This window comes from Labrus mixtus, chromosome 10, assembly GCF_963584025.1.
Source record: "Labrus mixtus chromosome 10, fLabMix1.1, whole genome shotgun sequence".
Classification (NCBI taxonomy): domain Eukaryota; kingdom Metazoa; phylum Chordata; class Actinopteri; order Labriformes; family Labridae; genus Labrus; species Labrus mixtus.
Genome location: NC_083621.1, coordinates 25,278,668 through 25,303,735, shown reverse-complemented (window position 1 = coordinate 25,303,735; position 25,068 = coordinate 25,278,668). Strand labels below are relative to the sequence as shown.

Below are 25,068 nucleotides of genomic sequence, written 5' to 3'. Positions count from 1 at the left end.
AGCAATTCGGGGTTAAGTGTCTTGCCCAAGGACACATCGGACATATTGCTGCAGGAGCTGGAGATCAAGCCCTCAATCTTCCGGTTAAGAGATGACGTCTCTACCGACTGAGCCACAGTCTGTTTTGGTTATGAATGATCACAGTTTTGACTTGTTCTTTAAATGATAAAATGCTGTTCTAGTAATGCTGGAGATATGATTGTCAAAGCCAACAAAATGTATTTCAGTCTTAGTTTTACAAAGTTTCTGGACATCCAGGTGTTTATATTGTTTATACAAGCTGTTCCTCTGGTGTAAGTTAAATGTACAACTGTGTGTTTGAAAGGTGAAAGCAGTGTTATGTTTCTTCATTATTGTTCTCAGCAGGAGCATAAATTAAAGAGCAGGGCCCCAAGGACTGATCCTTGTGGAACTCCAGAGAGAACCTTTTCTCTCTTTAGGTTTAAAATTGCCGATAGAAATATTAAACTTATTGTCTTTTAAATAGAATGTGAATCAGTAAAGAATAGAGAATGGCAGGAATAAATAATTAATTCTGCAACAATTGCAAACATGCAGAACAAAGTTACCAAAAACTGAAGTCCTCCGACTACAGAATCCGTATTTGCCCTGAATGTTGATTTCGAATTATGTGCTTAAGAAAGAACCTAATAAAAATATGGTTCATAATGATCAAAAATAGCTTAAAATAAGTACTTAGTTACTACTCTTGCTTCACCTTATCAGCTAGTGCTTCTGTCATAAGTCATGTTGTGTGAGGAAAAAATAACCCACTTTGTCTCAAAATAGCTTTGTGAAATTGTTTTCATCCTTTGCACAGTTACATTCTGATCTTTTAAGACACCTCCCTCATCCTGGTATATTTGGTCATTCTGGTCAAACTGATTCATTTCCTGACCTCTCTCCTTATGTTGTAAAGACAGCAACACTCTACTGCACCACACATGAAGCAGAACTTGTGTTGAGATGTAGGCTAATGAATAAAAACAGAAAACTTCACACAACTTGGGATCACAAAATTTGTCTTTTAAACTCTTTTTTAAAACATGGGACATCCTTCATTTGTTATTTCCCTTTAATAATTTTTCTTTAAACAGACTGCAATCATTCAGCCTACATTAAAATGTGGTCTGTGTTCCTGTTTTAAACAGAAGATGCAAATTTGTTCCCATATTCCACGGTAAATAGCCTTATTTCAACAACGTTTTAGGACATTTCCCTTCACACTAACAATGTCTTTCTTTAACCTTTTCTTTGTTTCTGTAAAATATACTTATTTTTGGTCTGAATTTTGTAAGGTGGCCTTGAAGGTCAACTGTAAAAACATTTCACTCAAGGAAAGGTTGCTGTTTACCTTCAGGGCCACTGTAGTTTAGGCACCAGATATTTAAAGTTGTCCAGAAAACATAGTAAGAGACATTTTCTTGTTTTTGTTGGCTGATTATTTGGGTTATTTTAAGTAATATTTAGAAAAATGTTATGTTTGATTTCTTGTTTTTGTTGCTGTGTCATGATGACTGACTCTTATAAATAATTATACTTTATCTAAGAGATAAAAACTGGATTCCTCATAACCCACCAAGCCATGCATCATATGATCTCATAAATCCAAGATAAGTCTGATACCCAATCTGTCAACGAAATCTGTGAACTAATGGGTTTGACATTCTGTCCCATCTGCTTAAGTGTTCATCAGCTCTGAACTCATCACACGCGCGGCTGACGCCTCGTGGGTGACGTGAGGAGACGAGGTGAGCTGCTCGCTCTGCAGCCTCGTGCAGCATGGACAGCGATGACGAAAACCTAGAAGAGGTCGTGGAAGGTAAACACCACATTTCTGCTCTTCGTTTCCTCGTTAGGTAGGATACGATGTTTTGGTTGAGGTGTGTTTTCTGGTTCACTTTTAATCCGTTATAAAGCCGGTGAGTCAGAAGGCCTCGCGCCGCGGACTTTATTTCAGGAGGAAACCCGCGTGACAAGCGAGTGAGGGAGGCTTGTAGTAGACCAGGGTCCCACTGACAGTGTGGCTGCTGGATAAAGTCAACCAGAGCAAAAATAAACAACAAGAACGGATACATATTCGTTTTTTCAAGTCCTGTTGCAAAGTGCGTCCGGTTTCTGATGATTAGTAACGGTGCAGAGGTGTGGCGTGTTGTTACTTTGTGTTTGTATCGCTTTGAATTACACTGTGTCCTTAATGTTCCCACATATTAAAGAATGAAAACTGTGTGACGCGACAGAATCCAGGGTTATGTTGTGAATGAAACTACAACTTCAGTCTGAAATGTTGTTGTAGACACCCAGGGCCGTGTCTAGCCTCTGATATCAGGGTGGGCTCATACAAGTAATGGCGGGTAACTAGAGAGCCCAAAAGAATGAGTGAGACCAAAGGATTTCAGCTTTAAACCAGGACTGTTAGCATTAACTAGTTAATCACGATTAATTAAGGTCTGACAGTAATGCATTATTTATTTATTTAATCATGATTCTCTGTAAAAAGAAAACATCACTGCTGCATCTTTAAATGTGTCATTTCAAACTCTCAGACAGCTCAGCTGATGAGTCAAAAGTTATATCCACCACATTAACTGTTCCTGTTTAACGCCCTGGAGGTTATTATTGGATTTGTATCGGTATGTGTAAGCTACATGTGTATGTATGTGCGTATATTTATATGTATATGTTTGTCTCTCTTTTTCTCACACAGACCCCTTTTTGTATCACAATTTGAAACCAATATATATATGGTCAATGAATTTGTTTATTTACAACTGTACATGCAAATGTATGTAGTAGATAGGTATATGAATCAATTTGTATTCTTTAGTATTTGTGTTAACATGCAATTCAGAATAGGCATCCCCATCCCCTCCCCTTCCATGTCTATGTTCAAGCCATGTCCTGTTGAAGGGCAGCTGGGCATTCTGATCTGAGGCGTGTCCGATCAGGTCCTCAGTGCCTTCCTCACAGGACGAGGCTATCATCATTGTCTTTTATTGTCTGTTTATGTTTTGTCTTGTTACATATGGTTGTCTGTGTGTGTTTTATCCTGCCCTGTCAGGATTTCTTTGTTCTATAATTTTGAAAAACTAAATAAAATGTATTTATATATAAAAAAAAAACCTTCGTTACTGTTCCTTTGTGTGTTTCTTTTTGCTGTGTGTGTGTGTGTGTATTCAGGTCCTCTGGATGAGGACGATCAGCCTCATGGCTTCTGCACAGTAACATACTCATCCAGTGATCGTTTTGAAGGACACTTCTCCCACGGAGAGAAGAATGGGAAGGGCAAGTTCTTCTTCTTTGATGGAAGGTACGGCAAAGAAAACAGCCACATAGCACCTAAAATGTGTTATCAGAGCGGTACATTTTAAACAAACTATGGAGTATTAGTCTACGTTTAGAAGGCAGGATCAAATGTTCAGGTTGATAACACGTTTTGCCAAAGATCGACTGTAGCACCACTGGGATGGCATTCTTGAGTCTGTCTTGATTTTTGGACATCTGAATATGTGTTAATCACCAGGCTGTTTTTTTTTTTACTCCTGTCCCTGTTTTAGGATTTACATAGTCCAACTTGATTCGTCATATTATGCCCATCGTCGACTGATCACCCAATTGTTTTTTGTTGTTATTTTGCGCCCATTGTTCCATATTCTCATTTCAGTTTAACCCCATCATTAAACTGTTTGTCTTCGAATCTTGGAATAACAGTTTACTCTGAGAGGACATCGTTTCCCCCACTTATTAAGTCTGCATTAATATGACCTCATAACCATATTAAACATGTCCAATACAGCAGACACACGACTGTATCGATGACTGACATCTCTTGTCGCCGCTTGTTTTTTCACACTGATCTTTAAGACTAATATGCAAGTTACTGACCAGTTCAACCATACATATTTCCCTGTATAAAGTTTTTAAATGCACAAAAACAGTGGTAATAAGTTTGGTCTCAAAAAAAGATCTCACTAGAAATGTCTTTCCCTTCATTCTGATCACATTTTATACACAATTTACAGTTTTCTGTACCACTTTAAAAATATGATTTTGTCAGTGTCCTCTTTTGTATTTTTAAATCTGTTGTAGTGTTCATCAGTCACATTTTCATACAGTAATACATTCATTTAAAAACAGTAGACTTCTAGTCCTGTGTTTCTGTTCTATTTTTAGCCCTGCAGAATTCAACTGTATCTTATTCTACGATCTCTCTGCTTTGGCAGATCGTCAACAGATTCTCATCCTTCACGATCTAAGATCGTCTTATCGCACACCACTAGTTGATATTTATACCAAGATAAGCTATGAGCCATGAATTATTTGGAGGAAACATAAACACCCCCATATAGCTGGAATGGAATGATCCTTTATTGGCTCCAATGTACAAATCGTTGAATATGACTACATGGGGTCATCCCTGGTATTTATATACATTTAAAAAAATGGTTACAGCACTGACCTTGTTTACATCTCTTTATCTAAGGTAACAGGACATACTGATAGCTGAAGTTTCATCGCAGCTCTCCTCTGCGTTTCTCCACAGCACCATGGAGGGTTTCTATGTAGACGATGCTCTGCAGGGTCAGGGGGTGTACAAATATGAAGAGGGCGGCGTCCTCCACGGGACTTACGTTGACGGCGAGCTGAACGGGCCCGCTCAGGAGTTCAATGGAGAGGGCCGCCTGGTCTTTAAGGGCCAGTACAAAGAAAACATCCGCTGTGGAGAGTGTCAAGTCTACTACCCTGTGAGTTCGCTGAGTGCTCACTGCAATACAACCGCCATGTTTTCATATAAGGTTCATCATATTCAACCAATGGAGGCCATTTTACTCTGATATCACTCCCAACTTCCAATTTCAACAGAGTCTGTGCATGCTGCGGTCCGTCAGCACTGCGCTCTACAATGCTGTCCGCTGTCATTCTACTCAATGTTCCTGTTTCCACATCGTGCTCGCCAGCAGTGCCACCACACACTGCTCCGTTTCAAATACGCTCAAAGTCCATTTTCGATCAAGCCAGCTGCAAGCACGCGTTAAGCTGGACAGGTTAGATCAACCCGGAGAGATATACAGATAAGGAAACTCACAGAGCATTCTTTAAATCGTATTTCCCATCACTATCAACATTACGCCAACACAGGCACCGAATGAACAACAAAGCAACCTCAGAAAGACAAAGCAACATGTTGTTTCCTCTTTATTCCCGTGTGATCTTGTAGTTCTCCTGTGATCTTGAGAACATCTTGTGTACAGCTGCTCATGGACCCAGTGGGACAGGGCGCGTGCCGTCCGATGGCGCAAAACCGCGGCGCTGACGAAATGCAGCAACACACGGAACAAGTGAAAATAAGCAGTAAGGGTGAGAGGCTCGAATGCTGGAAATGAGAGGATAATGCTGTGTCGTCTGAGTAGGTTCTCAGTCATCCAGGTCATGGTAGGATGTGATGTGAGTCATCCTCGATCATTTGCATGCTAAGAGGCTTAAATTTCTAGCTCTGCCCACCAGAAAGTTTAGAAATGAAGAAGCCTTTCGGAGGAGAGGTGTAACGTCTTCAAGATCTTCAACTAGTCCAGTTGCCTTTGGATCAAGATTCCAATAATGCTGTATCGTTTGTTCCAGTTTGTAAATCATTAGAAGAAATCAGACGAATGATTATTATTTCTTTTTTTCATAAGCAGCTGAAATACAGTAGATAGTGAAAATGTGGAGGGACACTGAGTAGTATTTCAATACAAAACACATTCTACAACTCGATGGCTGTTTGACTACAGCAAACGTAACGAAATATGAAATCCCCTAAGAGCCAAAACTAAAGGTTCCTCATGTGACCATTTAACCGTATTTATTTATTTATTAACTCTCGGAAACAAAAGTGTAAACAACCTTTGTTAACTGTGTCTGTTGTGCATGTTGGTGTGTACTGTGTGTGAGTCTAGGATGGAGGCTGTGTGTCTGGTGAGGTGAATAATGACGGGGAGCTGACCGGTGACTCTATAGCGTACATCTACCCCGACGGACTCACGGCCCTCTATGGAAGCTTTGTGGACGGCGAGCTGATTGAGGCTCGCTGCGCCACCCTGATCTCCAATCAGAGCGGAAGACCACGCTTTGAAATCACATCCAACAGTGAGTGGAGACGTCATTAATCATAAACATGTCCAACTTTATAAGCTTCTTTTTAAATGGCTTTAATTGACTTTACAAAGGACCGACACATTGTAAAAAGCTGAAGTAGAGACTAGAAAAAAAGTGATCTTATTCAGGCTACAATCAAAGATGAGAAAAGATTAAAAAAAAACAATGATACAAGCAAAAATAATAATCACGAAATTGTGAAAAGTTTTCAAAATAAATTTGTTAAAGATATTAAAAAAAAAAGCTCTCTCCAATGTTTTGAATTTGGACTGCAGTAACTATTTTAAACACTAGGTGTCAGAGTTTTGTATTAGTCCTTTAAGTGTCACCTCCACATTAGAACAGATCCATTGGGCTTAAAGATCGAACCTGTCTAATGAAATCTACCATTTATGCATTAAATCATACCCGCATTGCATATAGCACAGTGTTTTGAATTTGGACTGTAGTACCCATTGTAAACGCCACGTGTCAGAGATAAATATTGGTCCTTAAAGTGACTGACTGTAAAATCCGCTGTATAAGACTTACTTTTATTACATTCATTTATAACGATGGCAGCGTCCTATTAAAGGTGAGACCAATTTCCGAGTATACTGTAGAATGATCACCCACTTCCTGGCACGAATGGCTTTAAAATGAACACATGGTCTAAAAACTGTTGCTCTTTTGTCATTTTTTACTTTTTGTATATGAAGTTGGATTAGTAAGGCTTGAGCTGTTCTGTATTTAATGAAGGAGGCTTTTGTACTAACATAACACTCTATGTTTTTAAAGGTCCAGTTTACTCATACGACAAGTCCACGTCAACCTGCATCGCCACACACACTCTGCTGCCTGATCCTTATGAGAGCAAAATGTACGTTTCTACATTATGTTAGCCTGATCCATGACTTACCCTCAAATCAAGAATTCAAAATCAGAATAAATGTTCCATCTTCTCTTCATGCTGTCACCGTATCTTCAGGGTTTTTGTTGCAGACTCTCTGATCAAAGGAGCAGGACAGGGTCTGTTTGCAAAGACTGACGCTGAGACGGACACCGTGATGGCTTTTTATAACGGAGTCCGAATCACACACTCTGAGGTATGACACAAGGAGCGCCAGTAATGAGAAAGAAACTATTAATAGCAGTGACAGCCAAACAAGAGTATAACCAGGGTTTTTGGCAAGATTTTAGAGTCCTTGAAGTCATTCGAAATTAGAAAATTACAACTTGGATGCAATATTTATAAAATGAAAATCCCAACATTAAGTCAGCTTGAACCAAGCAGCAACCTCTGGTGTTAAAAATGAAGCCAATGCTGAAATAAAAAACCCTGCATTACGTCGAGGGTCCGCTTGAAGCCAGCTGCAAGAGCCCCGGAAGTCACATACACACCACATTAAAAAAAAAAGTCATTAACATGTTTACAGCCTGGTACAAAATACCATATAGGTCTGATTAGTAATTATCTCAGGGGAACACAATGTACGGAGGGTGAACTTTTTTTAACGCATCTGTTTGGATTTTTATGAAGGTTACAAGTTATGCATAGTTAAGAGCGTAGCTGACATGATTGACAGGTTGGCGCCATGCTGTTTGTCTTAAAACCCGCCCTCAGCTCCAGCTCTCTGCCTGTTGTTAGGTTGACTGAGAGTTGGGCATTTCAAGAATGATGAGCTTCCAAAGCCCCCTGCAGTAACAGATGGGTGACATCACTCAGGCTTCGTCCAGTAAAATTAAAATCTAACAAAGTTTCCGTAATAGATGACAGTTGAAAAAAGCTTCAAATAATGAGTGAAAACAGTTGTTTTTTTTGTAGGAATCAACGTTTCGGATATCCCTCAGTTTGCCAGATAAGAGACCAGTTATCACTGCCAACCAACAGGTGTTGGAGCGATGGAAGCGAGGAAGCAAACTTGTTCAGATAGAACTGATTCTACCCGACATAAAAAGCCTCTGCATTGGGGCGCAGTGGTTAGTGCGCGCCCCATGTATGGAGGCTGTCGTCTCAAGCGGGCGGCCCGGGTTCACATCCCACCCGTGGCTCCTTTCCCGCATGTCATTCCTCTCTCTCTCCCTGATTTCCAACTTTATCCACTGTCCTATCTCTCCTTTGAAGGCACAAAAAGCCCAAAAATAAATCTTTAAAAAAAGCCTCTGCATTTTTCTAATGAGCTCTGCGGGGAAAGAAACTAGGTAAAACTAGGATCAGTATTGGAGATGCTTTTGAAAAATGGAGAGAGGTTAGAACACAGAAAGGCTTCAAGGCTAATGCAGAGTTGGCTATACACTGAAGCTTCAGTTGTCCACGACACGGCAACCTGCATGTGCATCGACTCAACGGAAAGGGTGCGGGGGGAGACAACTCTCCCCAATTTTTTGATTTTGACTGCAGTATCAAATTCTAAACACTAGGTGTCAGAGGTACATATTGGTTCGTTAATAATGTATAAATGTTTTTATTATTTGTACTAATTAAACCATTTTTCGTGGCCTCCTCAGGTGGACAGCAGGGACTGGGCGATGAACGGAAACACAATCTCATTGGACGAGGACACGGTGATCGACGTCCCGCGGCCGTTCGACCACATAGAAAGATACTGTGCGTCTCTGGGTCACAAAGGAAATCACTCCTTCACCCCCAACTGCAAATATGAACCGTGAGTAGAAGGACAGGAAGAGAAATACACAAGTGAGGAACAAGTCTCAAAAAGATTTAAATGTTACAAGAACTGTACCAATGAATACAACGGTAGGGATCGCTGGGTTACTCCTGTTACTCCATGGCGATACCTGGCCTACGATAATAACATTAAGATACAGTGGTCAGCTTTAACCATAACCCACACAGCTTAGTGGAAGACTCCCTTTGAGCTGTTTTCATTTACTGAAATCTGTAGCGAGTTCCTTTTTCTGTGGTTAAGTTAATGTCATAACTTTCTTTCTACCTTTCCTTAGTACCTTATTTTCCTCCAAAATAAGAGCAGGCCTTCATCCAAACAGGAAGCAAAGAACATAACTTAAGACTTGAGACTATACTGCACTTTAAACATGCTGCAATATGGTTACTCTGTGCAATAACTTATTCCTGTACTTGTATTGTGTGCTGTTGTATGTGCCTAACCTGCTGTTTTAATATATTTTAGTATATTTTTTTATCTTATTTTTTATCTTATTTTAATCTCAGATTGCTGCTGGGCTGTTTGTTACCAACCAAATTTCGTTGTATCGCATACAATGACAATAAAGTGTCTTATCTTATCTTATACAAAATAAAAAACTGAACAAAACTATTTTCAAATGTAAAAATTCTATACAAAGTAACACTAAAAACATACTTTGACACATTAGAGTGCTAAATGCCTGAGTACGGCACGGAGCGGTCACACTGGTAAAACAAACTGGACTTTAGGGGTGAGACGTGCTTAGGCACAGTTCGGATTGCCAGTGTGACCGCGAGTAAATTCTCCTCGTTGAAGCGCAGTGAAACACTTTAGGTCTGTTTTGTAGAATTTCAATGGTTTCTATTTCTGTTTTGTGCAGGTTCCTCCACCCCCGTTTTGGGATAATCAAGTGCATCCGAACGCTGCGGGCCGTGCAGAAAGACGACGAGCTGTATGTCGCTTATGGTTACGATCACGAGGCCAAAGGGAAAAATGGCCCAGAGGCCCCTGACTGGTACAAACTGGAGCTGAAGGACTTCCTGCAGAGACAGGAAGCTCCCGGTGGCCAGTAAGAAGAATACAGAAGAATCTGTCTGGATGATAAAATACTCCGTTTCCTGTGGGTACCACCTTACAGGACTCCTTCAGCTTCATGGCACTTACATCCCCTGCTGTATGAAAGGAGGGCTAGGCAACACAAGAACTATGCAACACACCAAATCATTTGGGACATTTCTCTGGCTGGAGGTGCTGCTCTGTCTGATTTGACCTCTGTTGTCCTCATCACACATAGAAATGGAAAACAAGATTTCATATTTGGTGCTCATAAATTAGGAATATGCTGAAATACTGTTGCAATTATTCTCACTTCAGTTTCCTGTTTGTCAAATATTTTGCACAGCCACTTTGGAAACAGAGTTCAATATTTATTTCATCTGTTTTAATTTACGGTTCATTTGAACTTCTTCAACATCTCAAACCATACATTTCAAACTACATTTATGACCTATTCACCTAACTTGAAGTATAAACAGTTGATGTTACAGTAACTAATGTATTCATTATATGTGAACTTGGTGCATTTTCTAATGTGTTGTCATACAAGCACTCCGGAAGATAATGACTGTTACAAGAAAGCTAACAGTGGGATCGTATCACTTTTCTAACCCATTTTTCTGTAATCAAACACAACTAAGTGAAGTCCAACATAAAGTAAATCAAAGCACAGAGCATTTGTTTGTGTATTCTTTCGCTGTAACTGCCTCTAACTACTTTTATCTAGTAAAGATATCACAGTGGATCATGTTTGTGTTGGAATTCAAAGGTCACCTGAAATATTTAGCCTTAGCAAAAAGTAAAAGCAAAGTATAAGCTACATTTTAAGATGTATTTAAAGGTAGAAAAGCTTGTAAACACAACACTCAAACTGGGCCCCTCCTCCTGGGCTCATCGCCCCCAGAAGCAAACACTGGCCCTTTCCACCTTTTTGGGTCCACCTCAGTAAACTGAACATTTCAGCATGGATACTAACTTCTGGGTTTCATGCAGTATGGATCGGATGCATCCTTTCAGGAAATGAATTGTATTTTACCACCCACAATGCAGTGCCAAGTAAGACGTCACTTCACGTGCGCCTCTAAATCAAAACAAAGGAGCGTGGATTAGTTTTGTGGACAGTTTTTAATCTAGAGTTAAAGTCCTGACTGAAATCACTACTTTTAATAACAACAGAAAATATAAGAAATGTCTGCATTATTATAAAACCTTTCCCCCTCTATTTAAATAATGATTTCACTATTTAAATGCGTCTTTATTGGTTTACTTTATATTCTGCATATTACTGTCTTTCATTTGTACTTTCCTGTGGGTACTGTATGTTATTTTATTATTTAATCTTTTACTTGATTTACATTGTGATATTGTTTTTTGTTTACCTGATTGCAGCTATATGTGCTTTACTCTTCTTAAATAAAGCTAAAAAAAAAAACGGATGGATGCGGCCGGTTCGGTTAACGTAAATGACGCCACTTCCTTACTGAATGAATCAGATGAAGTAGGAACAAATATCTGCCTACTGTGCGCGCCTACTGAACTAAAAGTATACAGCACGGATAGTACTGTCTACTGACTACTGAAAGATTGTGTAGGCACTTGACAATTCGGATGCACCCACTCACTGCAGGATGTATGTGATATGTGTACTGTATATGTGTACGCTTACTGCAAGCTGAAAATACAACATCTGTTGTATTAGCACACGACCACACTGGTGTTAGGCACCTGCCTTCCTATATTCCATTACAAATATATATATCTATATATATATTGTTGTGGATTTTTCTGTTGGTAATAAAAGATCTCAAGTCAAAGTCTTTTGTCTTTGTGTATTTTATTGCATATAATAAAAAGTTATTTTGCAAAAGGGGTAATCAGCTACAAAAGTAACATCAGTCACAAGTGCATCAAAGAGTCCCGGGGCAGTCCCGGTTGCAGAGCATATTTATACTTTCACAGGGTGTAGGTATATTACATATACATGAGTGATACATCGTCATTGGTTTCAGCTTGCCTGATGATTTATTTAACACCAACAGAAAGGCCTTTGTTCAGAGGGAACTGATTTAGGATCATGCTGTACCCAGATCCTGAGGAGTGTTCCTGTTGGAGATACAGACCAAGGCCATACAGAGAAACAGTTTCTAATTGCTAAATGATGCAAAACACGTCAAAACGGAAGAACGTAAAGATAAATCCCAAAACATAAATGAAACAGGAACCAATATACATACAAAATAATCACAGAACACAGACCAAAAGAAAACACCTATAAGAGACAGTAATACTTCATAGGAACCCAACAAGCATCTGTGAGGTCACACCGGGACGGTTTAAGAAGACATATCATAAAGTTGGGCAGAAAAGAGAAATAAAAGTGCAGCTGTCTGGAGGTCTGTAGTTCATACCAGAGCCACGGAGCGATAATGATCATTACAATCATAAAAAGTATACATGTTGTGCCTCTGGCGCCACACAGGCCTGGGTGGTTTCGAAACAGATGCCAGGGGCGGGGTCTCTCTATGTTGTTCTGTCTCCCAGTCAATGACAGGTGTGATGGCAGCCGGGGCAGAGGATCTATCCGGAGGTGTCAGGGTCAGTTGGCAAAGTTGTCGGATCCGGGACTCATCTGCAGTGGGTGGCGTGTGTCCAGGTGGCTCTCTCAGCAACTTTCACAGCCGTGTAAGTGGTGAGGAGGATCTGGAAAGGTCCAAGCCAACGCTGATGCTGCCAGGACTTCCTCCTGAAGTTCTTTATGAGCACGTAATCACCAGGTGTCAGGTCGTGGAGCGGCGTGTCAGCCGAGGGTGGGAGTGTCTCCTTTACCTGTGCTCTGATGTCAGAAAGACATTTTGTTAAGGATATGCAGTAACTTACCATGCTCGCCTCGCAGAGGGCGGTGTCCATGGGAGGTCCTGGAGGTCCCACGCCGACATTTGGTGTACCTGCAAACAGTATCTCAAAGGTTGCATCGCAGGCGCGCTCGCATTCTCATGTACATCAGGACAATAGGCAGACACCTGGGCCAACTGAGTTTTGTTTCTTTACAACACTTTACCAGTTTCTGTTTCAAAGTATGGTTCTGTCTCTCAACAGCGCCACCTGACTGTGGGTGATAAGAACAGTGAGTTTTCAATTCAAAACGCAACTGTGTGGAAAGCTGTTGTATGGCTTCGTTGACAAAATGTGAGCCATTGTCTGAGGACAGTTTTTCAGGGATTCCCCACCGGGGAATGATTTCTGTTAGTAAGGCTTTCGCTACTACCGAGGCAGTGGCATGTTTGGCTGGAAAAGCTTCTACCCATTTGGAAAACATGTCTACCAGTACCAGACAGTACCTTTTACCCTCACTGGGGGTTAGTTAGAAATCCATCATGACATGTTGAAAGGGTCTGTCTGGTGCTGGGTGTGCAGCTTGATGTGTCAGAGGTCTGGTCCTACCTGGATTATTTTGGGCACATATCAAACAGTTTTTACAAAAATCAGCTGCAAATGTAGAAAATCCATTTGTGAACCAATGTTTTTGAACTACAGCACATATCCCTCCTTTTGACACATGGTCTAGGCCATGGGCCAACTTACAATAGGTCAAAATCAGTCTACGAGGGAGACAAGGTTTATCATCTGGACCTCTCCATACACCCGCAGAGAAGAGGCAGCCGTTTTGAGACCAGAGCTTTCGTTCTGCAGGGGTAGAGAGAGAGGCCAGAGTAGACAGGGAGGCTGTAGGGGAGGGTGAGGAAGTTGAGTCAGTGTGTAGATAAGAAGTTTGAGAAGTGGAGGCAGCTGCGGCTTTGGCAACTGAATCTGCTCGAGCGTTACCTAGAGACACTGGATCTCGGGCAGAGGTGTGTGCAGTACATTTGCAAACAGCAATACTAGCTGGTAGGAGGATGGCGTCTAACAAAGCTGCAACTTTGTGATGGTGTAAAATGGGTTTACCATCTGATTTGAGAAATTTGCGATGTTTCCAAAGGGCTCCAAAATCATGCACAACTCCAAATGTGTAGCGAGAGTCTGTGTAGATGGTAACAGTTTTGCCTTTTCCCTTTTTGCAGGCTTCAGTCAGGGCCACCAGTTCTGCTGCTTGTGCTGAGTAATGAGAAGGCAGAGGAGAGGAACAAACAACAGAAACATCATCAACAACAGAAAATCCTGCACGGGCCGTGCCCCGTGCAGGATATCTGAAAGCAGTACCGTCAACATAGAAAATGAGATCAGGGTTAATGAGAGGTACATCTTTCAGGTCCGGTCTCGGGGTGCAGGTATGTTGGAGTTCTGCAAGGCAAGAATGGGGTTCACCCTCACCCGGTAAAGGCATGAGGGTGGCAGGGTTAAGCACAGCGCATTTTTTTAACATGAACATTTGGCAAACCTAGAAGTGTGGTGTGATATCTAAGCTGTTCTGTTCCTGTAGGATAGATGCAACAGAGTGAGGCACCAGAAGGTCAAGGTGGGTGTAACCCACAAAGTCACGTGAGGCTAGCACTGCAGACTCACAGGCAGCCACTGCACGCAAGCATGCTGGGAGGCCTCTGGCAACAGGGTCTAGTAAGCGGGAGAAGTAGCCAACAGGTTTCAGCTGACCCCCATGAGCCTGTAAAAGAACAGAGGTCATACAGCCATGTTTTTCATCAACAAACTGTGTGAATGGCTTCTCTGGATCTTGGATGCCCAAGGTGGGAGTGGACTGCAAGGACAGTTTAAGGTTTTCAAACGCAGTGTTTGCCTCCTCAGTCCACTGGATGGGGCTGGAAGCTGTCAGGTCTCTTTTGTGCGCGATGTCTCTCAGCGGTCTCTCCATCTCGGAGAAATTGGGAATAAAATGTCGACAGTAAGAACACATGCCCAGAAAAGAAAGAAGAGGTGTCTCACAGCTTTAACCCGAGAGGGAGAGAGAGATTTACCCTGTGGTGTGAGGATGTGGCCTAAAAAGGTCACCTCCTGTTTTACAAACTGTAGTTTAGACAGGGATGCTTTATGGCCTTCTTCAGCAAGATGGCGCAGGAGGAGGATGGTGTCTGTCTCACACTGTTCTTTTGTTGGGGCTGCGATGAGAAGGTCATCAACGTACTGCAGCAAGACTGAACCTGGAGAGAGTGTGAGAGGGGAGAGACTGCGAGACAAAGCCTGACAAAAAAAGGGTAGGGCTGCAGGTCAGTCCTTGGCACAGGCGTGTCCATGTATAACGCTTCCCTCCGAACTGGAAAGCAAACCAAAACTGGGAGTCTTTCTGAACAGGGATAGAGAAAAAAGCATTAGACAGGTCCACAACGGAAAACCATTTAGCAGAAGAGGGAATCTGGCTGAGAATGGTGTATGGATTGGGAACATTAGGAGTAGGGGCGATGATGGCAGAGTTTACAGCTTGTAGGTCCTGCACAAAACGCCATTCTGTGGGCTGTCTGGCAGGACGGATCTTTTTTACTGGAAAGATCGGAGTCTGTACTGGTGAATCTTCACATGGAACGATAATTCCAGCCTCGAGGAGAGAGTTAAAAACTGGTGTTATGCCCTCTATAGCTTCTTTTCTGAGTGGGTATTGGCGTTGTTGGGGTCTGTAAGTCGACTTTGGGATTATCTGAACCGGTTCACAGTTTTTTATCAGGCCTACATCATATTTGTTGGCTGCCCAGAGTGTACTAGGGACTTGTGCCAGCAAAGGTGAGATCTCTGCATGTGAGAGCGCTTGAAATAGATATGAGGAAGTGCGACGTCTCATATCATCTATGAGATGCGTTGAGCGAAGACAATGAATTTCCATAGTTAAAGGATGTCTGTATGCCTGCAGTGAGTGAGAGAAAAACACACATGAACTTCCAGTGGCAGGCTGCCAGTCGTTTGCTGCACTACACTGAGCTACAAACGGACCCAGATCCCGCCACCTGTCGGTGGGAGCTTTTGAGAGAGAGATGTGGGGGTGTGAACCGTATACGTCATAGAGTTTCATCTGAGCTGGAGTAAGCTTGACAGATGCTGCACAGCGTGTTCCATTTGTGTAAATGTCCGTTATCAAAACATTGTCATTCAGATCTTTGAAAAATGGTTTTTCATACTCCGGGTTAGGCCCTTCGGAGCAGACATGAGAGGTGCAGTGTAAATTTTCTGGCTTCATCTTCTCAGCGGTGTTGGAAACAAGTGTGAGTGCTGTATTAGTTAAAAACTGAGCAGATCTATCCACCACTGATAAACATACAGGGGAGTATTTGGGCTGAAATGAACGCCAGTAAAATGTGATAGTCCCCTGACTTCAGCAGGGGAGGGGGAACACGCGTCAGTCCCGCTAACCCGTAAGCCCTCGGGGGTGGAGGTTATCACAATGCCAAAAGCGCACATTAAATCTCTCCCCAGAAGGTTAACCGGGCACATGCTGGACATTAAAAAACGAATGTTTAGCTTTTGTTTGTACTCCCTCAAACTCCCATGAACAGTTGACAGGTATCCCATACTTTTCCTTTACACAAGAACCACAGGCCCTCGTGGACCATGAAAAACGACCACTGTCAGGCAAAGACATTTCAGATGTTTTTAAAACTGAGTGGGTGGCTCCTGAGTCAATTAAAAATTTGACATTCTGTCCCTTAACGTTACATGTTATCATTGGCATTTTCTCATAGGCTTCAGAGGAGAGACGGGTATAAGTACCCTCCTTTGCGCTGGGAGGGGTTTCTAGAACATTTATTCTTTGTTGAACTAAGCCAAGCAGTGTATCAGTGCAAAGCGGCTCTTCATTGCGTGGAGCGTGTAATGTGTGTGTTGTGTGTGCGGGTACATTACCAACTCCTCTCTCTGATGGTCAGTCCGAGGCATAGGGAACTCGTTCGTTGTCCTGCCAGCCCCCGCGACGGTTTCCTCCGTCCCCCTCTCTTGGTGTTTCTGGACAGTCTTTGGCCCAGTGGCCATGCTTCTCGCAGTTAAAACATTTGGTGGGGTCATATGTGCGGGAATATCTTCTTCCGCGCCCTTGGCCCCTTCCGCGTCCACGGCCTCTGCCTTGTCCTCTGAAAGGGCGGCTGTCCAAGTGGGCCGGAGCCAGCTGAGCATTTAGAGTGGCAGTGTCTAGGTGTCTGGCGGTTTTGTCTCTCTTCTCTTTCTCTCTTTGTTCACCGTGTTTGGCGTGTTTGAGGAGCTCTTGCAGTCTGTTTTCAGCCCGGCCTCCCACGAGGGTGGAGCGAACTTGGGTCAAAATGGGCTTGTGGAGGCCTTCCCCAAAGGCCGTCTTCATGATATTTTCAAAGGGGGTTTCCACACCCTCCCACACGTTGGGTTTTACCTGTCCTGAGTGGCGGATGCAGACATCAAGGAGGCGGTGGAAATAATCGGACACACTTTCATGGTCTTGTTGTTTACAGTCTCTCAGTCGTCCGTAGTCCACCTTTACAGCGAAACTTTCTCTCAGTTTGCTACAGATGGCGGTGACCCAGATCTCCCAGTCGCCAGCCTCTGTCCATGGAACCAGCTTGGCCGCCAGTGCTTCGAAGCCGTCTGTTTCTACAGTTGCTTGTATCTTGGCGTAGTGTTGGGGCCCCATGTGCACGAGGAGAAGCTTCCTCAATTCCGCGGCAGTGGGTCTCCACGTTTTGCAGAAGAGGAGGAGGCTTTTTGCCAATTCTTCACCTCCTTTCTCCATGGGTGGCCAGTCTTTTGCAACTGTCTTCATTTCGTCATCAGCGGGTCTGTAGATGAGGACTGGGGTGCCGTTTGCGTCGGCCGGGTACTCGACCATGGGGGCTTGGAAGTGAGAGGTCAGCGTCCTCTGTCTTTCTGACCTTCTGGGTGTTTCTCTGGGTGTTGGGGAGACAATTTCGGACAGAGTTTTGCCAAGTAAGGATTCGAACGAGGATTTGTTGGGTTTATTATCTTCGTCAGAGGAAGAAGTGTCTGGGCTCCCTGGAGGTGTTGATTGTGCCAATCTTCCTCCGGAGGCTGACGTCAGTTTTTCATCCTCAGTCTGTGGGGCTGATGGTGTGGAAAGTTCTGGTTTTGGCATGTTCTGAGGTTGTTCGTGGAAGGGGTTATGGGGGTTGAGGATGGGCTGTTGTCCGGGGTATGATGGTGGCAAGAACTGCAGGAGCTGCTGTTGCTGTGGGGGCAGGACAGGTGGAGCCATGTAGGTGGGAACCCAATCTTCTTTGCCTCGAACTCCACCGTTCAGAGAAGGATAAAGAGCAGACACAGGGGGTGTGGTGGGGTTATCAGTGAAAGCATCTGGTTTTTCTTTTTCATCATTTTTCATTTCATTTTTCATGTTTGGTAAAACTTTCCCTGTCTGTTTCCTATCTCTGACTTCTGCTTCTGTCATCCATATTTTCCAACATTCCATCTGTGTTTCAATCTCTTCCAACTTTTCTTTGTTAATCTTTTTCTTAGACTTAACCTTCTCTTCCTTCTTTTTCAAACACGTCTGTAACTGTATCAGTTGATTCACGCTTAGACTTCCTTTATCAGGAAATCCACATTCGTTTATCCAATATTCGACACATGACAAACATTTTTCTCCGTATTTCTTTTTCATAAACACAAAAATTGGACCTTGCAGGTCAGCCCCGTCCATCTTACTCCCTGCAGACCCCATGGTGTCTGTCCTGTGAGATTATCGAGCGTCCCCGATCAATCTGTGTAAATTTCTACCTTTACACTGGTCTTTCCAAGTTCACCGGATTCAAGGAGTCACCTGAACTCCTCCGGGCCTGGCGAAGTCACCTGAACGTCCTTTATTCTAACTACCTCGTAGTTATAGGGCCGTAAGATGGAAGAAACTTAACCTTTCAATGTTGTCCTAGAATACACAGTGACCTTTGACTTTTAAATTGTGAGATCAGAATGTTTTTACCGTGAATTAGGAGGTTTTCTCGTTCGTTGGATTCCGAGGTGACAGCCGCAGTCCACGCAGTCGGTCCTCTCGACCTTCAAACTTTCAGGGTTGAGGCAGGACGATCTTTTTCAAAGTCCTGGATGATCAGTCACCGTCTGCCGTGGATACAGCGATCAGCCTGGAATCCCACTTCTGACACCAAGTTTGTTGTGGATTTTTCTGTTGGTAATAAAAGATCTCAAGTCAAAGTCTTTTGTCTTTGTGTATTTTATTGCATATAATAAAAAGTTCTTTTGCAAAAGGGGCAATCAGCTGCAAAAGTAACATCAGTCACAAGTGCATCAAAGAGTCCCGGGGCAGTCCCGGTTGCAGAGCATATTTATACTTTCACAGGGTGTAGGTATATTACATATACATGAGTGATACGTCGTCATTGGTTTCAGCTTGCCTGATGATTTAGGATCATGCTGTACCCAGATCCTGAGGAGTGTTCCTGTTTGAGATACAGACCAAGGCCATACAGAGAAACAGTTTCTAATTGCTAAATGACTCACGAACATCCTAATCTTTTAAGGTCAAACGAAGACAACAGACAGATAGTATTTTTCCACTACAATATATCCCTTTGAGACTTATTTTATTGGATACATTTTTAATGTATGTCAGGATTCAACTTCTTTTATCCATCCTACGGTTCAATGTCGTACTTCATACTTCCACTGACAAGTTAATGGAAGAGGATCAGAGCCAGACAAAGGAAATTACAGAGCTAATGAAGTCCGAAAAAGTAAAAAAAAATTGTGTGCACAAAAATGTATTTGATTCTGACTTCAGGGGCTCAATACAATTGTATTCTCGACATTTCAAATTTTTTCTCAAAGTGCATAATATAGCCTATATATTTGTTTCAAGCGCTCATTTTGTATTTCTGATAATCCTCTTCGGTACAATTTCGTAGCATGGATGGAAAGAAAAACGTTGTTTACCGAGAATCTTCTGTTAATGGTCTAAATCAATCCCAACGCAAGAACAGAGGGGCGGGGCCAGGCAGCCTGGGAGTCCAAACCCTGGGCATAAAAAAATTCCGCATTCACTTCCCTCCACCTGCTGCTGGCCAGCCAGGTTAATGGATAAACTTCCTATACCTGCTGAAGCAACAGTGAAACCAACCTCCAGCCCGGAAGATATAATCCACCAGAGAAATACAGACATACTAGGGCTTTCTGAAGTGACAAGAGATATCATTTAGGTTTCAGAAACAATTCCCGCAGAACTATCACCACCTGGACTCATGTTTTTGTCTCTGAAAGCCAGAAACAATACGCCGGACATCAAACTGAACTAAAGTTTCGCCCACTTCTGGCCGAGGACAGCAGATACTGACTGTAAACCGGGGACTTGTAGCGGGGTTAACACCTGGAGATGGACCGACACAGGTACTTCATTTTCAACCAGAAAAGCGTGCTGATTCTCGGGATCCTCCAGATAGCCTGTGCGGGTCTTTGTGTGGTGTGCGCGTTCATGGACGCTGTTTTCCGCAAGGATACTGCGCTGAGCACCACCAGGACACCGGTGTGGGGAGGGCTGGTGAGATATCAATCACTTTCTTTTTTACTGACAAAGAGTCTACGATAGGGAATCCTAAATTTCCTTAAAAGTGAATGGGGTTTGGTGTGAGTGAAGAGACAGATAACGGGACGCAGGCCTACTGGGACTTGAATCTATGTCTATATTAGACCTGCTGAATGGTCTTTTATTGACCCCAGATAACAGCTCTGTCACTTCATTCAGGTCATTGTGACTTTCTTACAGATCATGGCCTCTCCGGGGATTCTGGCGCTGTGTGCCTCTCAAAGAAAAAACTCAATACTGGTGAGTGTGTGTACTATTAAACTCGTGGTGGAGTTTTCCCCTTAATCCCATTACTTCTTCCATGAGTAGCAGAATGTGACAGCCAGGGCTATTAATAGCAAAAAGTTGGTATTTTCACAGTCAGTTTCTTCTATATAGAAATGAGTGAAATATCTGATATCTATGAACTTGGACTGCGATTTGAAACACTACCTGTCACAGTTACATATTGTGATGTTTGAATTTGATAATGCTGACAATAGATAGTCAGAAACATTTTTCTGGAGAATAAAATATAGACCTAAACAAAAGTAAAGCTGCTCAGTCATCACTTTTGGGCCTCGATACATGTGTCTGCAGAGACCCTGTCCTCTGCCCGGATTGTGATGTTTTGGTTGACTCGAGGTGTTTCTGGGTGGGGAGTGGGTGTGTTTCCCGCAGCCAATGACTGAGTGCAGGTGGGTTTGGGCGTGGATAAAATTCAGATACTGGACGCCATTCAGAAGAATATAACAGAAGTGGACATAGCGGCAAAGAAGACAAAATATAATCATACGCCAAGAGGATAAAGCTTGTCAATTTTCTGATCCATTTTACTCGAACTTGAGAACAAGACCTGAGATACTCCTTCACTTGAGGCAGGGACTCTCCCCCCCCCCCCACACACATCCAGAGGGAGCAATCCACCATTTTCTGGTAGATAACCATGGCGTTGGACATGGAGGTGCTGACCCTAATCCTGACTGCTTCGCACTCGGCTGCAAACCACCCCAACGCCTGCTGGAGGTGGAGAAGCCAACACAAGAGAATTATCTGCAAAGAGCAGAGATGAAACTCTGAGGGGCCCAAAGCGCAAACCCTCCTTCCCTCACTGCGCCTTGAGATCCTGTGTATGAAAATCACACACAGAGTCTGAGACAAGGGTTCTTACTTTGCAGCTTTACCCTTTGTTCCAAAATACTTTTTGCTAAATTTCACACTGGTTTGATTATCTATACAATTTAAAAAATGTTATTCCTGCATTTAAATCACCTTTCCACAAGCATTATTCAGTAAAAAAAATTGATTTGGGAGTGTTTGCTATCTTCACAATGATTCAAGATAAAGGTTAACAGGAGATAATGTTGACAAAAAGTAGCAGAAAACATCCTGACAGCTGAACTTGTCTTCTTGTCTCCTCAGGTGAGTATGATGGTGGTAGCAGCAGGACTCTCGTGTGCGGCTGCAGTGTTTATAGCAGGTTACTCCTGTCTGACACTCACCTACGGGGAGGAGGATGAGGAGGTCTTCCACCACCACCGCAGTCCTGAAGTGGTAACTAACACACACACATACACACACACACACACACAATGATACAGTGTCAACTGGGGATGTGTGGGATAAGTGGACTAAGCAATTAAACCTCACCCTTGGTTAAACTTATCAGTAATATTTTATTTTATCAATGTTGGCTCACAATGCTGGTTAAATGTTGTGTCTTAGTTGTAATGCAGCCACCTGCCACTAGTCGGGGCTGTAGCTCCTGTTAATTGGCCTGGTCTCTGCTGGTCATCCCAAACTGCTCCAAGCCATTGAACATTAAAAACTAACCTTGGAGAGGTTTCCAAATGCAAAAAGAAAATATGGATGGGATTTGTTTAAAAGACCTCATAGAAATCTATTGTGATAAAATGAACAATAACAACGTAGAATTGATGTGTCTTCTTTGTCTCTGTGCTCAGACGTTCGTGCTTCATCGAATGGTGAAGGGAGCCAACGCCACCATACTTCTGACCTGCACCGTCAGCCTGGCTCTCTCCTCTCTCATCGCATACGTGGGCTGCCGTAGTCTTCCCAGCTGTGCCTGCTACGATGCCAGAACTGGACTGGTAGGGAAGAGATCAGTAAACATATCGCAGTAGTATGAAGAAGAGCAATACGATTTTAGAGGAGAAAAACTCTGATAAACACATACGCACTCCTGAAAATATCTATGGTAAATATCTATCCTGCAGCCTATCAGTCCTGACGAAGACTCGGTAGAGTTGAAACACGTTGACAAATAAATGATTTTTTATATGTTATCAGAGTGCCTCTCCACACTTCACTTTTTCTCTTTTTAATCAGGACAGTCAAACTTTTTTATTAGCTTTTCGACTATTGTCCCCTGTTCCTGAAGAGCACCTGATTTTTCTACATTTATTTAGTTTTTAGCACTCACTAATACGTTTTTTCCATCTATCCTGCAGTGTTCTCACATCAGCCCACTTGGACTTGCTCCGTAAAAAGTACTAGGGTTCTGTCAGGAGAAACTCCGGGTGAAGTCAGAGTGAAAAATTTGGCCCGTTGCGCTCACATATACAGGCACCTACGGGAAATATCCTGTAGTTTTTCAGGAGATTTCTGCAAGTGTGAAAGCCCTTCAATAATCCAACTGATTGAAAGTAATTTGACCTTTGATGTAACATTATTATATTATATTAATTTCTTACGGTGCTCTGATGCATGTGATGCAGGCAGTGCTGAGATGACTGTAAACTATGGAGCTATTGTTACAACCTGTCCTAACAGCACACAACACGAGGGAGCGTCAGCATCAAATTCAGCTTGATTCTATTGTTGCCCCCGAGTAACCCCGACACCCTGTTTGTATTCTCCTCTCTGTGGCTCGCGCAGACGGACGAGGGATGAGGAGGGTGCTCTACAAGGCTCTGCCACTCGCTTTTCTCACTCAACAGAGCTTGTTCGCTTGTTTAACAAAGTGGTGATAAGGGTGCATTAATAATATCCACATCCGTGATTGAAATGTTGAGCTTTGACTTGACTCAACACCGGAGAAAAACTTTTTTCAGCTCACCGCGAGCCGTTTATTGACGAGCCTCTGAATGATGTGATTCAACTTCAAGCTTCACACTTCAGGTCAGCTGGAGACAGTCGTAGTCTCCTCAGGCTCTTTGGACTACTTAAAACACCATAATCACAGATATCTCTGATCAGGATACATTCTGAGATGAAGTCATTCATCTTTAAATATTTAGCATTTTGTAGATTAAAGGTAAAGTGTGTAACTTTTTTTTTCTTGTTTATGTTTTAGGAGACACTGGTTCCTCAGTGTGACCTTGGGGACACTGAGATGGTTTGTACTTGGCAAGGTAAGAACTAATGTTTTGGTCTGGATTTTTATACTCCTATGAGATTTGTATTTTTGGAGCTTGCTCTTATTTTAAGATTTAATTTGATGTAGTACTCATTTGTGTCCAGCGGGGGGTGATGACAGGCTCTTCAACTCTCCAGCTCAATCTACTGACCAGACCAACACAGAGGGAGAGGAGGCTCCCTCCAAACTGCCTCCATACAGCAGACTGACCTGACAACACGTCCTGTTCATCTCAAAGGGGGGATTCATCTGGAATATGTGTCCTCAAAGTTGTGCCAACACATTTCACATGAAATTTAAATGTTGTAAAGAGACGTTTCATCCAGATATGAGATGTTAGATGGACCGAGCACTTTGGGCTGTGGCAGTGACTTTATTTTAACCAAAGATATTTGCATCAATACTCGTTTAAACATTGCCATTGTTGAAGAGCTGCTGTGTGTGTATATGTTAACTCTGATGTGTGATTTATCTGTACGCTGTTTGAAACTTCGTCTTCTTTTTATGTGTATTTAATAAAGATCTCCTCACTTAGCTGCTTATTGTATTGCATCCAAGAAAAACAAAACTCCACATTTTGATGGTTCAAGGTTGTTTACTGCAAAGGTGTACACACACAAACATCACAAGCGTCTCTCTTCTCTCACATTCTCACTCATTATTGACTTCATGAGTTGTACATCGTTCTGCGATTGAGGTTTTTCTTTCGGGGATTTGCAGTTCCAGAAGCATCACTTGTTCATTGCTGTAGTGTAGGAAAGTAAGGCAAAAGAAATTGTCAAAGGATCGGTGTGAAGGCGTATTTATCAAAAACAAAGGACACTTAAAGAACACAAGAAAGCTGCCGCCAAATATAAAACAATAAAATAGTCTTGAGACGCGGCCTGTCGCTCTGCTTGCTTTAGTTTTCATTCACATGCATAGCCACTGAACGAGTCCTGAGAGAGGGCCTTTTGGTTTGACTGATAGTCCTGCAACATGATGTATAGTGTTTGCAGCGGAGCAGCCACAGGACCAGCTGTGACAAAGCTGCTTCACATAGTGTGGACATCCTAGGGAAGCAAAATGTTGGTCAGAATTCAAATGAAAAAGCAAATCTGACAATTGAAGAAGCAGAGTTGGGTTTTTTGGCACAACTTCACAAACTACCAAGGTGCATGGAGAGTGAAAGACTTGAAGAGGTCAAAAAGCTGCAGCAGCTTGAAGGTCGACGTTATTAGTGTGAGAGCTGGAAACAGCATTAATAATGTTCACACAGCATGTTCCTTTAATCTGGTGATCGTGTGCCGTGCTGCAACCTATGGTCAATTCAGAAGTTTGTCACTCTATATTTTTCAAAATATGCATAACCAATGAACCACTGTAACTCATCAAGCCTTTACTTAAATCAGAACAAAATTGGTATAGATATTGGTTAGATCCCC

The 25,068-nt window shown here is 42.6% G+C and overlaps 3 protein-coding genes across 5 annotated transcripts; 2 read left to right on the top strand and 1 right to left on the bottom strand.

Moving 5' to 3' along the window:
* The first annotated feature begins 1,680 nt into the window (after positions 1–1,680).
* Positions 1,681–10,507, top strand: setd7 (SET domain containing 7, histone lysine methyltransferase). The gene is made up of 8 exons (XM_061048809.1): positions 1,681–1,822; positions 3,181–3,310; positions 4,544–4,745; positions 5,937–6,126; positions 6,913–6,994; positions 7,103–7,220; positions 8,623–8,780; positions 9,664–10,507. The coding sequence occupies exons 1-8, from the start codon at positions 1,783–1,785 to the stop codon at positions 9,854–9,856; spliced, it is 1,113 nt and encodes a 370-aa protein (XP_060904792.1). The 5' UTR covers positions 1,681–1,782; the 3' UTR covers positions 9,857–10,507.
* Positions 10,508–11,656: 1,149 nt separating this feature from the next.
* Positions 11,657–18,232, bottom strand: LOC132982359 (uncharacterized). 2 transcript variants are annotated; one of them, XR_009674703.1, is made up of 3 exons: positions 16,617–18,232; positions 13,782–13,931; positions 11,657–13,280 (listed from the first exon to the last, which is right to left on the bottom strand). XR_009674703.1 is itself a non-coding variant. In XM_061048808.1 (2 exons), the coding sequence occupies exon 1, from the start codon at positions 18,160–18,162 to the stop codon at positions 16,636–16,638; it is 1,527 nt and encodes a 508-aa protein (XP_060904791.1). In that variant the 5' UTR covers positions 18,163–18,232; the 3' UTR covers positions 11,657–13,931; positions 16,617–16,635. The 2 variants fall into 2 exon arrangements, 1 of the variants encoding a protein (XP_060904791.1); XM_061048808.1 differs by having other exon boundaries at positions 11,657–13,931.
* A 1,511-nt stretch (positions 18,233–19,743) lies between these two features.
* zgc:113425 (uncharacterized protein LOC541425 homolog) lies at positions 19,744–24,178 on the top strand. 2 transcript variants are annotated; one of them, XM_061048812.1, is made up of 6 exons: positions 19,744–20,241; positions 20,467–20,526; positions 21,688–21,819; positions 22,230–22,376; positions 23,582–23,640; positions 23,753–24,178. In XM_061048812.1, the coding sequence occupies exons 1-6, from the start codon at positions 20,077–20,079 to the stop codon at positions 23,856–23,858; spliced, it is 669 nt and encodes a 222-aa protein (XP_060904795.1). In that variant the 5' UTR covers positions 19,744–20,076; the 3' UTR covers positions 23,859–24,178. The 2 variants fall into 2 exon arrangements, with proteins under 2 accessions (XP_060904795.1, XP_060904794.1); XM_061048811.1 differs by having other exon boundaries at positions 19,746–20,241; positions 23,582–23,639; positions 23,749–24,178.
* Positions 24,179–25,068: the final 890 nt, after the last annotated feature.

Excerpts from the sequence above, each read along its gene's own strand:
- setd7 (XM_061048809.1), top strand. The coding sequence starts at position 1,783 with ATGGACAGCGATGACGAAAACCTAGAAGAGGTCGTGGAAG. Across the intron at positions 1,823-3,180 it reads CCTAGAAGAGGTCGTGGAAG|GTCCTCTGGATGAGGACGAT; the intron begins GTAAACACCACA and ends GTGTGTATTCAG. Across the intron at positions 4,746-5,936 it reads AGTGTCAAGTCTACTACCCT|GATGGAGGCTGTGTGTCTGG; the intron begins GTGAGTTCGCTG and ends GTGTGAGTCTAG.
- LOC132982359 (XM_061048808.1), bottom strand. The coding sequence starts at position 18,162 with ATGGAATGTTGGAAAATATGGATGACAGAAGCAGAAGTCAGAGATAGG.
- zgc:113425 (XM_061048811.1), top strand. The coding sequence starts at position 20,077 with ATGGACCGACACAGGTACTTCATTTTCAACCAGAAAAGCGTGCTGATT. Across the intron at positions 21,820-22,229 it reads ACCACCGCAGTCCTGAAGTG|ACGTTCGTGCTTCATCGAAT; the intron begins GTAACTAACACA and ends CTCTGTGCTCAG. Across the intron at positions 22,377-23,581 it reads ACGATGCCAGAACTGGACTG|GAGACACTGGTTCCTCAGTG; the intron begins GTAGGGAAGAGA and ends TTTATGTTTTAG.